This window comes from Solea solea, chromosome 4 (genome assembly GCF_958295425.1).
Source record: "Solea solea chromosome 4, fSolSol10.1, whole genome shotgun sequence".
Taxonomy (NCBI): Eukaryota; Metazoa; Chordata; class Actinopteri; order Pleuronectiformes; family Soleidae; genus Solea; species Solea solea.
Genome location: NC_081137.1, coordinates 15,782,140 through 15,793,710, shown reverse-complemented (window position 1 = coordinate 15,793,710; position 11,571 = coordinate 15,782,140). Strand labels below are relative to the sequence as shown.

General features: G+C 40.6%; 2 protein-coding genes across 3 annotated transcripts; one reads left to right on the top strand and one right to left on the bottom strand.

Annotated features, from left to right (window-relative positions):
• The first annotated feature begins 381 nt into the window (after nucleotides 1-381).
• Nucleotides 382-8,552, top strand: zbtb21 (zinc finger and BTB domain containing 21). 2 transcript variants are annotated; one of them, XM_058628131.1, is made up of 3 exons: nucleotides 382-611; nucleotides 2,497-5,548; nucleotides 8,214-8,552. In XM_058628131.1, the coding sequence occupies exons 2-3, from the start codon at nucleotides 2,499-2,501 to the stop codon at nucleotides 8,473-8,475; spliced, it is 3,312 nt and encodes a 1,103-aa protein (XP_058484114.1). In that variant the 5' UTR covers nucleotides 382-611; nucleotides 2,497-2,498; the 3' UTR covers nucleotides 8,476-8,552. The 2 variants fall into 2 exon arrangements, with proteins under 2 accessions (XP_058484114.1, XP_058484115.1); XM_058628132.1 differs by lacking the exon at nucleotides 8,214-8,552 and adding an exon at nucleotides 5,647-7,663 and having other exon boundaries at nucleotides 385-611.
• A 162-nt stretch (nucleotides 8,553-8,714) lies between these two features.
• atg101 (autophagy related 101) lies at nucleotides 8,715-11,562 on the bottom strand. Its single transcript, XM_058628135.1, has 2 exons — nucleotides 10,912-11,562; nucleotides 8,715-10,103 (listed from the first exon to the last, which is right to left on the bottom strand). Exons 1-2 carry the CDS (start codon nucleotides 11,161-11,163, stop codon nucleotides 9,699-9,701), a joined length of 657 nt encoding a protein of 218 aa, XP_058484118.1. The 5' UTR covers nucleotides 11,164-11,562; the 3' UTR covers nucleotides 8,715-9,698.
• Nucleotides 11,563-11,571: the final 9 nt, after the last annotated feature.

The following is an 11,571-nucleotide window of genomic DNA, read 5'->3' as shown; positions in this document are numbered from 1 at the left end:
ACTAGCATTCAGTCACGGACCTAATTAGTTTCATTGGGGTTAAGTGGGCGTGTAGTTACATGCTTATTATATCTGCACCTGGCAGTTTATGCCTACCAAAGATGATTTCTTTATTTTAGGAACTAAAATAGTTAAGGAAAACATTCCAGTCTCTCTAAATATTTATTTTAAACGTGCATTTGACTAATGTAGATGTAATGTGTCTAATGTGTAAAGTTTAGATTATACTAGGTGAGAATACCAAATAATTACAGAATCCTGCTCAAGCATTCAGTTAATTTCAAATCGTATGTAACTTTATAGTTAGTTTATTTATTTTACAGTCATAAAAAAACAGGACTTCCAAAAACGGAAAACGACCTAAAAAAATATGACCTATCCCTTTAAATGAGCCTCAGTATCGACTCTTCCGTTTGCCCCGCCCCTTGCCTCTCGAACAGCCAATCACAACGAGGCGCACGTGACGAGCGTTCTTTGCGATGACCTCATCCCTAGTGTGGGATGACGTCAAATTCAAGATGGATGGAATCACGACCAGTGCGCAGAAATCTACACAACAGTGAATAAAGTGGCGGCTGTGCGGAGGAAAGAGCGCAGCGACGACGGCCACGGTAAGTGTGGACATGTTAGTGTAAGTTAACGCTACACGGAGGCAGCAGGCGGCGGGAAATACAGTTAGACGAAGAAGCGTTTTTTTTCCTTTTCCTCCCTGACGTAACTCGAAAGGAGGATTGTGTTGCTGGTAAACCTGAGCAGCGACAACCTCACTTACCGTCAGCGACTGCGTCGCGTCAGGCCACCCTGAACCGTTTTAGCAGAGCACATTAAGAACAAAACAAGACCGTAATGAAAATTATTAATTACACACGGGGGGGTAACAGCTAATCCACTCCTCCCGCTCGGAAACAGCCTCTCTCTCTTTTCAGTCCGGGATTAATACCGCCGTTCTGGAGACCAATGAAACGCGCTTAACTTTTTTTTTTCCATTTGAGTATTGACGGTAAATGGTTTCGCTGTTGATTCTCTCTTTCTCTCTCTCACACACACACACACACACACACACGCACTGAGAGGGGAGAGAGAGAGAGGGGGGGAGAGAGGGGAGCGAAAGAGAGAGAGAGACTGTTTCTCTGAAGTGACAGCGACATTTTCGGACAGAGAAGTTATCTGTCGTAGGAGATGGAGCCAAGTCTGGTGATCTAATGCTGAAACAGTCTCTCTAGACTTCCTCATAGAGAAGTGACGCTGCTGCTGCTGCTCTGTCTGTCTGCTGTTAGTGTTCATTGCAAGTCTGTGCTGGTAGTTACTGAATGAATGAACGTATAATAACAAGTGACACTGTAGACAGCAATTAGTAACACGCTTCCTGTCACAGTTTTCAAAATAAATACATTGTCTGTTTTTCATTTTGAGTTGGTGAACATGCTCTTGCATTCTTAAAGCATCGAATAGAGGCTTCTATTGCAGAGGTTCTCCTTTTTGTTTTTAAACCCCCTAGGAGTTACCTACAGTATAGTATATATAGTTTATTGTTTCCAACATGTCTGAGTTACTTTTTAATAATTTGTATAGTTCGTCCTTGGCCTGCCAAAGCATTACATTTGATCCACGATTATATATAATTGAGTACATATAGGGTAATACTAATATTGATGCATACTAAAACTCTTATGATGCAGTTTGCAGTGTATAATGAATCAGCTTGATGATAAATTATTACAATAGATTTTGGTGTTAATAATCCAATAATAGAGAAATATTACAATGATCAACATATGTTCACAGCTGGATTTGGACTAACTATAGTTTTCATCATCACCTAAAGAAACATGCACACTGTTTACATATATATGTTGTAATAATGCCATTTCATAATGAGTCATCATGAGGTTATTTCTATGTAATATATGATGAAAAATGATTGTGGTTCAAATAAATAAGCTTTTGCTCAGTCCTGTGTGATGTGATCTGAGAGTTAATGCACCATGATGTCATTTTCTGACTTCATAGTGATGTCATGATGACATTACCTCCCACATGATGATAAATTGTTTTTCAGCCTACATTGCTGTAGCTTGTGCTTATAGTCCTGTAAAAAAGGAAAGGAAAAATGTTGATTTGTGTCTCCCCAATTTTGACCCCACTCATTAAAGCATACAACACTGTAGTAGTCACTGTGTGCGAGATACACTTGAAACTAAACTCACCATTTTATTTTTACTGTATAAAGACTTTTGTTGTAGATGATGAAATGTGTTTGATGTTATTTTAACAAGTCATTGATTCCTCCTAATGGACAGGAGTCTGAATAAATGGTCTCTTACTTGAAGGATGTATAGGTCATTCAAAGAGATTGGTATCAGTGACACATTCAAACATTTGTGTGTGAGAGATAATGTGCCTGTTAATGAGTGTGTCTATTAAAACATGACAAATCGGATCTTTGCATTTATGTTCCTGTAATAAAAGACTAATTAATTTCCCCTTGTCTTTCAGCTATGGAGAGCCTGGTACATTACAGTAACCCCTCCCATACCCTGTCAGTGTTGGGGCTTCTCAATGAGCAGCGGCTGCGGGGTCAGATGTGTGATGTAGTCCTGGTTGTGGCAGACCAGAGGTACCAGGCTCATAAGAGTGTTCTGGCTGCCAGCAGTGAATATTTCCAGTCCCTGTTCACACGGGTGGATGCAGAATCACTAAAAGTGGTCAACCTGGACTTCTGTGAACCCGACGCCTTTGAAATAGTTCTGAATTACATTTACTCCTCCTCGCTCTTTGTGGACAAAGGCAGCCTGGCAGCCATTCAAGAACTGGGCTACAGCCTTGGAATCCCTTTCCTTACCAACATAGTGTCTGCAAGGCCACATGCATCATATTGTGTGTCAAGAAAAAGGCTTTCGTTCTCAGAAGGGGATGAGAATGATGTCCAGACAAGGAGTGTCATTGTTTGTCGGGTCCGGAATGACACGACCCATCCCTCTCGCCCAAATTATCAGAGAAAAACACCAGAGAGATCGTTATCTCCTCACTCGACCCCTGTGTCAGCTCACCCACCAGCAGATCACAACTCGCAGGAATCGGTAAGAAACTCTGAATCCATCAGCAGGAAATTATCTGAACAAAGTGAATCTGCTGACAGGAAGTTCACCTATCCCTACACCTCTATACTAAAAGGGAAATCATCACACATCACATCTCTTCGGCCTCAGCTGACATCCTCAGTTTCATTCAGTGACGCTGAAACGCAGCACATCAGGATGCAATTCGGCACTGACCGTGTTACTAAAGATGAAGAGGAGCAAGAGCAGCGCTATCACACCAAAGTGCCCTTTGAGGGTCAGGCCCGGGAGCCAAGCCAGACCATTGACAGGAGCGGGCCGCTCATAAAAAGCCTACTCCGCAGATCATTATCTATGGACAGCCCCGTTCCAGTCTTCTCTCCCACACTGGAGCTCAAGGACCTGCAAAATCGAGAACAGTCGGTGGTTAAAATGGCATCAAAAGCGTCTGGGCCAGAACCTTCGGCTCAAAATGGCAATCCAAAAAACGCATCTCTGGTTCTCAGGCCACCGTACCCCAGCAGGTATGATGAAGAAACTCAGGTAGAAAGAGTGGTCAGTGTGAAAGCTGAGCCAAGCAGTCCTCTCCCCGACCCAATGGACATTGTCCGAATCACAGTGGGAGATGCTTTGCCTGTCAATCTTAAAGACTTGCAAACAAATTATGACGAAGTTTCCAAGGTAGACTTCAGTTCTTCGGGAAAAAGAAAGGAAAGACCAGACAACAGAAGGTACCCATTCAAGAAAAACAAATTATATAAAGAACGTACCTTCTCATTTGATGAGAACATGACAGAAACGGTACATCAGAGTGCAAGCAGTGAGTCAAATGAGAACAGTGGGGAGCCGACTAAGAACAAGATTTTCAAATGCTGGAACTGTTTGAAGGTTTTCAGGTCCAGCGCTGGTCTACATCGTCATGTAAATATGTATCACAATCCTGAAAAGCCGTATGCCTGCGACATCTGCCACAAGCGCTTCCATACCAACTTCAAAGTGTGGACACACTGCCAAACTCAGCATGGTGTTGTACAAAACCCTGCCTCATCCTCCAGCTCCTCCGTGCTAGATGAGAAATTTCAAAAGAAGTTAATAGATATTGTGAGGGAGAGAGAAATAAAGAAAGCTTTGCTTTGGAAGCTGAAGCGGAATAAGCAGAGCTTGCAATCTCCTGTACTCACCAAGAAGAGATTAAGGCCCAGCTATATATGTCCTTACTGTGCGAAAGTATTTGTGTTCCAGTCTCAGTACAGGCAGCATTTAAGGACGCATCCTGCAGAAAAAGCTGAGCAGGACACATCAAGTGAAGGCATCCTCTACCAGGAGCAGGATGACATCATTCCACAGAAGAATGCAGATACTGGTGTTTACTCTTGTAGACTATGTAATATGAAGTTGTCATCTCTCTTTGAGCAGGGTGATCATGAGAGGGGCTGTCGTCATGCGACTGTGTGTCCTTACTGTGGCCTCAGATTCTCTAGTCCATCTGTCAAGAGGGACCATGAGGCACATTGTAAGTATAAGAAACTGACATGCCTGGAGTGTATGCGGACCTTCAAATCCTCCTTCAGCATATGGCGTCACCAGGTGGAGGTCCATAACCACAACATGATGACTGTTAAGGAGCAGATTCAACTACGGCAACAAGAGAACAATGAAGAGGTGTCTGACATTCTCCAAGAGGAGCATTACAGTGATGAGCCTCTTGCGACTGGAATCTCAAGAGAGAACATCAGTTACAGTGACTCCTCAGGTCCACACATGTATGATTCAGAAGACTCCTCGTCCTATGTGCCTGAGGACTTGAGCATGGGTCACTTCGGTAAGCTTGTAGTCAAGGAAGAGCCTTTAGAGGAGGCTGTGAGTGAGAGGGAAAACACAGAGTCTGCCAAAACTGGGTGTGAGGAACCTGGTGTGTGGCCATGCGAGAAATGTGGGAATCTTTTCAGCTCACGTAAAGACCTGGAACGACACCAGGAGCTGCTATGCCACATTAAACCATTCATCTGTCACATCTGCAACAAAGCCTTCAGGACCAACTTCCGCCTTTGGAGCCACTTCCAGTCCCATGTTCACGAGCCTGGAGCCAAAGAGATTGAAAGACACCCTTCGCCCCTGACTCCCTCCCCTCCCACGACTCCTCACAACCCTGAGCATCGCTCACCACAGGCCACCGTGCTCAAATCCACCCAGGCGGGCCCAGTCGCCGCAGTGATGGCTGAGGAGTCCAGTAGCCCCGAGCCCTGCAGCTCGTCAACAGGCAAAACGAAGAGGCTCGAACCAGAACAGCAACCCAGCAGCCACAGCCCTCTGTCAAGGTCGGACAGTATGGAGAATCCAGGTGGCCCTCAGGAATCAGACACACTCTTTTACCATGCTCCATCATTGTCTGCACTGACATTTAAGAGGCAGTACATGTGTAAACTCTGTCACAGGACCTTCAAGACGGCCTTTAGTCTGTGGAGCCATGAGCAGAGTCACAGCCACATGTAAGCATCAGACAGGTTTTAGCAGTTTGTTTCTCCTGGGAATGTAAGCGAAGTGCATTCACCTGAAAAAAAGCTCTTTTTCTGAATTATTCATATAGGACAAACTGAACAGGACACAGCAATTGAAGGAGATCTCGAGCAAGAACAGGATGGGAGCCACGGGAAAGACAGCTTAATGGAAGCAAATGTGTCCCGCTTGTCTAGTTTAATCAAGTTTTACTTTCTTTTGTTTGAGACAGTGGAGGTTAGGTATTTAAGACATTCACAGACTGTCTGCGTTATTAAGGTATGAGTAAGGCCTTGTTTTTGTTTTGACTACTTTTCACTCACGAGTTATTGATTGTAGGACAGAAATCAAAAAAATAGACAAAAATCAGAGCAGAAAATATTTTTAAGGAAAAATGATCGTGATAATTCAGAAAAACAGAGCTTTCTTTCTTTATTTCTTTCTTTTCTTTTTTTCAGGTAAACGCAATATGCTTCTGTGCATGAGAGACATTACCTGATAGAATAAATACACCTCAGCCTACAAAAGGAAGACTTTGAATGTATAGTTAATATCCGCTTGCCTCCAGTGTCATATATTACAGTAGCCATGTTCAATAGAGGTGTAAACGTGAATGTGCAATCAATTGCTAGATCCCTTTGTGAGATGAAATGATCATAAATGGTTTATTTTACTTTCTAAACATTTAGCTATTTTAATCCTATTTTGGTTGTTTACTTGTACTAATCTATCGTGGTGTTTTGGGAAATCAGGGTACATAGTTGCACCCCTCGACGGAAGATGGTACAACTGTGTACACTTTTTTTTTTCCCAGCGTGGAAAAAGTTGTTTAAACATTTGGAGGTTGCTGTTGAATTCAATATTAGTGCTTTATTGCTTTCCTGTCAGATCTATCTTTTGATGTGAGTGACATCCCTTAAGATGATATTAGTGGCCTCAACAATGTATTGAATATGCACTTTGTTTTAACAGTTTGACTCTGTTATATGGGGTGACTCAGTCCAAAATGTTTGCTTGGGTTATCATAACTGAGGTTTTGGCCGGCAGACGTAAAAAACAATAGCAAGGCCCAGCAGTTTATGTTTTCCTTTCTTCACACTCACACAGCATTCCTTTGAAATGTGGTCTCTTTTATTGGAGCCGCAGACTGATTGACCTTCAGTATAATCTAGCACACGCTGTATGTCAGACTCACCTCAGACACCTCATGCTGTCAGCACTGCATCTCAGTGTGCAGCCGTCATTGATTGCTTACACTCTTCATCCAGCACTTAACAGTTTACTGCATCTTCTTTGTTGCGAGTCTGGTGAGTCATTTTTAGAAGTGAACGAGACGAGTGCAATTATCCATCGTAAGATTTGAGAACATTGTGTATTCCCTCCGCAGGTAAATGAAAATTGTGTTTTTAAAGAAAGCATCTGTAAAAGGTGCTCAAACCAACTGACTAGTAAAAATTGGACATGGTGGGTTTGAAAAATCACATCATTCTAGTGTCAAGCTGATGTCAGCTTCTAGAAATAATTTTGAAGCAAAGAAACGTTAAGAAGGCGTTCATAAAAGCATGCTGCAGTATGCTTATGCAGTTTTCAACTCGATCATGGAAGTTAGAATATTCATTTGTGTACATTGGACTTAATTGCCGATTCATAAAGATCCACCACCCCCAGCAGCAACAGTGTTATGTTAATACTCATACACTGACGGATTTGTGCAATCAAACAGGTGGTGATAACCCAGCTTTACAGTGCTTTGGTGGCCTTATGCAAATGTTCAAATACTTATTATTTTACATAAAAGCACAAAAGAGTTTCAGACAACTTATGACTCAGGCATTTAGATTTCGGGTGGTACAGTGAAGAAGATGGAGGCGTGAGAGAAGCTTTTTGTTTTATTCTTTGAATGATGAGAGAATGTTCTTGCTTCCTAAAGGATTATATCTGAAGATTGTGTTTTGATTGTATTCCAGTTGTTCCACAGTTGTATTCTCGTATACAAGTATATATATATATATATATTTCTGCTTTGGCTTGACTGATTAGAAGATGTGTCATAAATTATTATGATTGCTACTACGTGGGTGAAGTTGATTTCTCCACAAAAAAAGAAAAATTGTTTTCCTCTAAATTAGCAACACAAGCTGCATAGTGGTGTAAAATTCATTGGAGAAATCCCGTATCGATAAATAGTGCTCTTAATTTCTTGTGAGAAACTCTTTTTCAAGGTTTCACAGAAATGACTAGAATTGTGTATATGGAAGTGTTTGTATCTTCGATTTTGTACCAATTTTGTTAGTATAAAAAAAGTTTTATCTTTTTAGTATTCCTGTGCTCTCACTGCAATAACAAATACTGTACTATTTGTATCAACATTGGTTGTATTATTGTTGCTTTTGGAGACATGCAGCTGTTTTGTGTTTAGGTTTTTCTACAGTTCTTGTGCTTCATTTCTGTAATAAACAGTAACAATGGAGAATACATCATCTGTGATATATACAAATTATTTTGGTTTGAAGGTACAGTGTGTAAAACTATTCTTATTTGGCAGACATTGATGCTAAAGTAATTATTCTTTATTTGTATAAGTGTACAATCATTTGCCTGTATGTATGAAAGATTGTTTTTCATTACCCCTGAATGAGCCTTTTATATTTCTATCAGGAACCGGGTCAGCTCTACAGGGGCCACCGTTTTGGACCGCCATGTTTTTGCAGGAGCCCACTATGGAATAATTGAAGGCTTCATGGGTTCTCAAAAAAACTTGGAAGGGAAGAGTGAGGTGAGGGATAATCAGCTGCAATATGCAACTTCACACAACAAAGGTTTTACAAACTATTCCTCTGAACAACATGTAAACATGTTTGTGAGCTGTTTAATAACTCAGTCATCAGGTATAAATTTTAGTCTAGGGCTTCTCCAGTAAACTTTTACTCAAAAATATTAGAAAATAATAAGAATTCTTCACAGGCCACAGTGACATTTTTGAATATGTTCTGTCCATAAACCCTGAGACACTGATTAATGTGTTGTATGATAAGGGCAACAAAGAAAACCTAATGTAATGTATGTAAAATCATATCTGAAAAAACAAAACAAAACAATTGCCAATTACTCATGCAAGTATAAAGGAGTATGTGTGCAGTATTTACAAGCTTGGAAAAGTAAAGAACAATGGATTTATTTATACATGCCTCCATATACTTCATTAAGGATAAAAATACAGTACATTGTACATTATCTTCTCAAATCTCCAAACCTTATCCCTGAACTATTCATTAGTTTGTGTTGCACAAACAAACATCATAGCAGTATCGGTCAATCAGTATTTTTTACAAAATAGCAAAGCAAAGATAAATAAATAACCCAGTTGTGAGCTTTATCTATGTGACCTGTCAATCAAACTTTGTGTATTTATTCAATTGTGGAGCTAATTATGTGAAAATACACACATCCTCCCGTTAGCAGATGAACATGAGCCACTGGGATGTTTTTCTCACTCAGGGCCACAGTGACAATTACTTGCTGGAAAACCTGGGAGTGAACTTAGGAAGTGCTTGCTTTAATTTGGAAAAAATGGCAAAATGGAAATCCTGTCCTCCCCATGTGTCAGGTCACACTCTCCATGTTAATGTGTGCAGAGAGGAAGTTTACACATGGATGAGGAAACCTGTTTCCAAATCCAGAACTTTTGCAGACACACGAAAAAAGACAGATTTAATCTTTACCAGCAATTGTTCTCATCTCAATCGTTAAGATACATGGTTTTCAAGATCAATGACTGTTGTTAACTAATTAACATCAGTTACAATAAACATTTATTGTCAAAGATTTACAATAATTTACAGATCTAACATTAACAACATAAAGTTAACTAACATCTGGTGTTGATTCACTACTGTGTTTAAGTTGCATTTCTTAAGGTAATAGAGGGAGGTGAAGACAATTTGGACAGAAATTATTTGAAAAAAAAAAAATCTTTTGAAAAGTTTTATAGTTAGGGTAGAGATGTCACTACGGTGATTACACTGATGCGAAGTAGATGAGCTGATAAACCATACTTTCAAAGGAAAAAAAGATATCAGGTGTGACTTTAGATATATCTGAGGATAGAATTATCTATATTTGTTTCTCTGTGTTGCAGTGTCCTCACAGAGCCAGGGTGTCTTTAAGCAGCCTCCTCATGGTGGTGCTTACGGAGGTGCCCAGAGAGTCAGTGATCTGGTATGTGATTTTGTGAAGGTATGGCTGGACATCTTTAAGACTGGTGTCAAAAACATTGTCCACTTCAGACTGGGTGGGCATCTTTGGCAAGTATTCGTGGCGATTTATGACCTCAACAATGTTGATCACCTTATCGCCAAGCTTCTCCCCCACTTTCTCCCTACAAATCTGTCTCTCCTGCTCATTGGCCAGGTTGACGACATTGACCTTGATGCTCCACACCTCCCAGGGAATACACTCGTCAGAAAACGGCCAGCGAGACTTCTTCTTCTGATAGAACTCCAGGGAGATTTGCCCCACGCCATCGCTGCCAGTGTTGCTCAGGGCATCCTGTAACCACAGCATATAATAAACAGGTAGACTTTTTTTAAAGAAACACTGAAAGAGAGCAATCTGCTCATATTTTAGCTTCACTCCATTTGCTTCCTGACACCATATGTGCCCAGTTGTAACCTGAGGCTCTAAAGTGAAAGGACATCTATTTGGTGGGCACATAATCCTCTTTGAAATCCCTTTTAAAGACACATTTTACTTATCGAAAGAGGAATGTTAAGGTTAAGTCAGAGGTCTTAATCAATTTCATACAGCCTGCCACTTAATATCAAGTTATTTCTCTATGTTTTTGTTTATTAAAAGATTCATTTTATATCATTAATAAGTTTATATTATCATTCCATATCATAACACACTTTTATTGCTTGGGATGATACCGATAACGATATATAACCAACTGCAAAGGTAATTTAGTCTTTTCTGTAGTGAAATTAATATAATATTTATATAGCAGATGTAGATATGAATTGTCTTCAGTGAGCAAAATAAATAAACGTAAAAAGATTTGTCGTATGTATCGTGCTGATAATATTGTGGATCTCTAGATATTTTTATTGTTATCACTAGTAACCATTGGAGCTGGAGGTCCTATTGTTTTTGTTCAGAATTATTTTAACTTTTGTCATCGCTGCCATTTTGATGACATCACATATAGGGCAAATGACAATATGCTTAACAATAAAAGGACGAGGAATCGTGGAATCCAATCATACCTGCTGCTATTAAAAATAATAATAAACGACTCCATTGTCAGGCCTACCCATGCAGTACAGCTAACAACAGTATGTCACAATTGACTGTTTACCTTGAATTCATTCACAGCCTTCCTGATCACTCTGTCTAGCTCTTCTGAGGAAATCCTGACAAAGGTGAAATCGATGAAGTCACAGTCGATGTCCACTGTTCCCACTGTACCGATGGAGTAGGTGCCTTCCTTTTTGTAGTGAAACTTCCCAGAGCTGCGGTGCAGTAAGATGGTGTGTAGCAGAGACAGCATGGCTTCCTCCACCTGCCTCGCCTCCACTGTTACCTCAAGAACCACCGAGCGACAATTCATTGCGAAATTATTTCCATTTACTTACGACGACACGGGTACGGTGGTGATGGCTACCGTAATGCAGCTCAGATGCTATTTGTTTACCTCTGGGTGTAGGCGGGGCCTATTATACGCGTCGTATTATCCAACATTAAAGTACTAAATATGCTGTCATAGAAGGAACCCTGACTCTAGATGTAATTTGTGAGCACTGTCCGCAGTGACATGGCAACAATACTCAGCTAGCTTACTGTTTGCTACAAACAAGACAGCAGGATGAGTTGCTGATGACGATGACGACAAATCTACGGAAAGTCGCGTAGGCAAAAAAGTGTTCGTTCTGTACACTTTGCACCAGAAGCACCAATTAGTTAGATAAATAATATGAAAACGGTTTTGTTTTGAGTTGTTAGGAAGTCAGTATGTCGA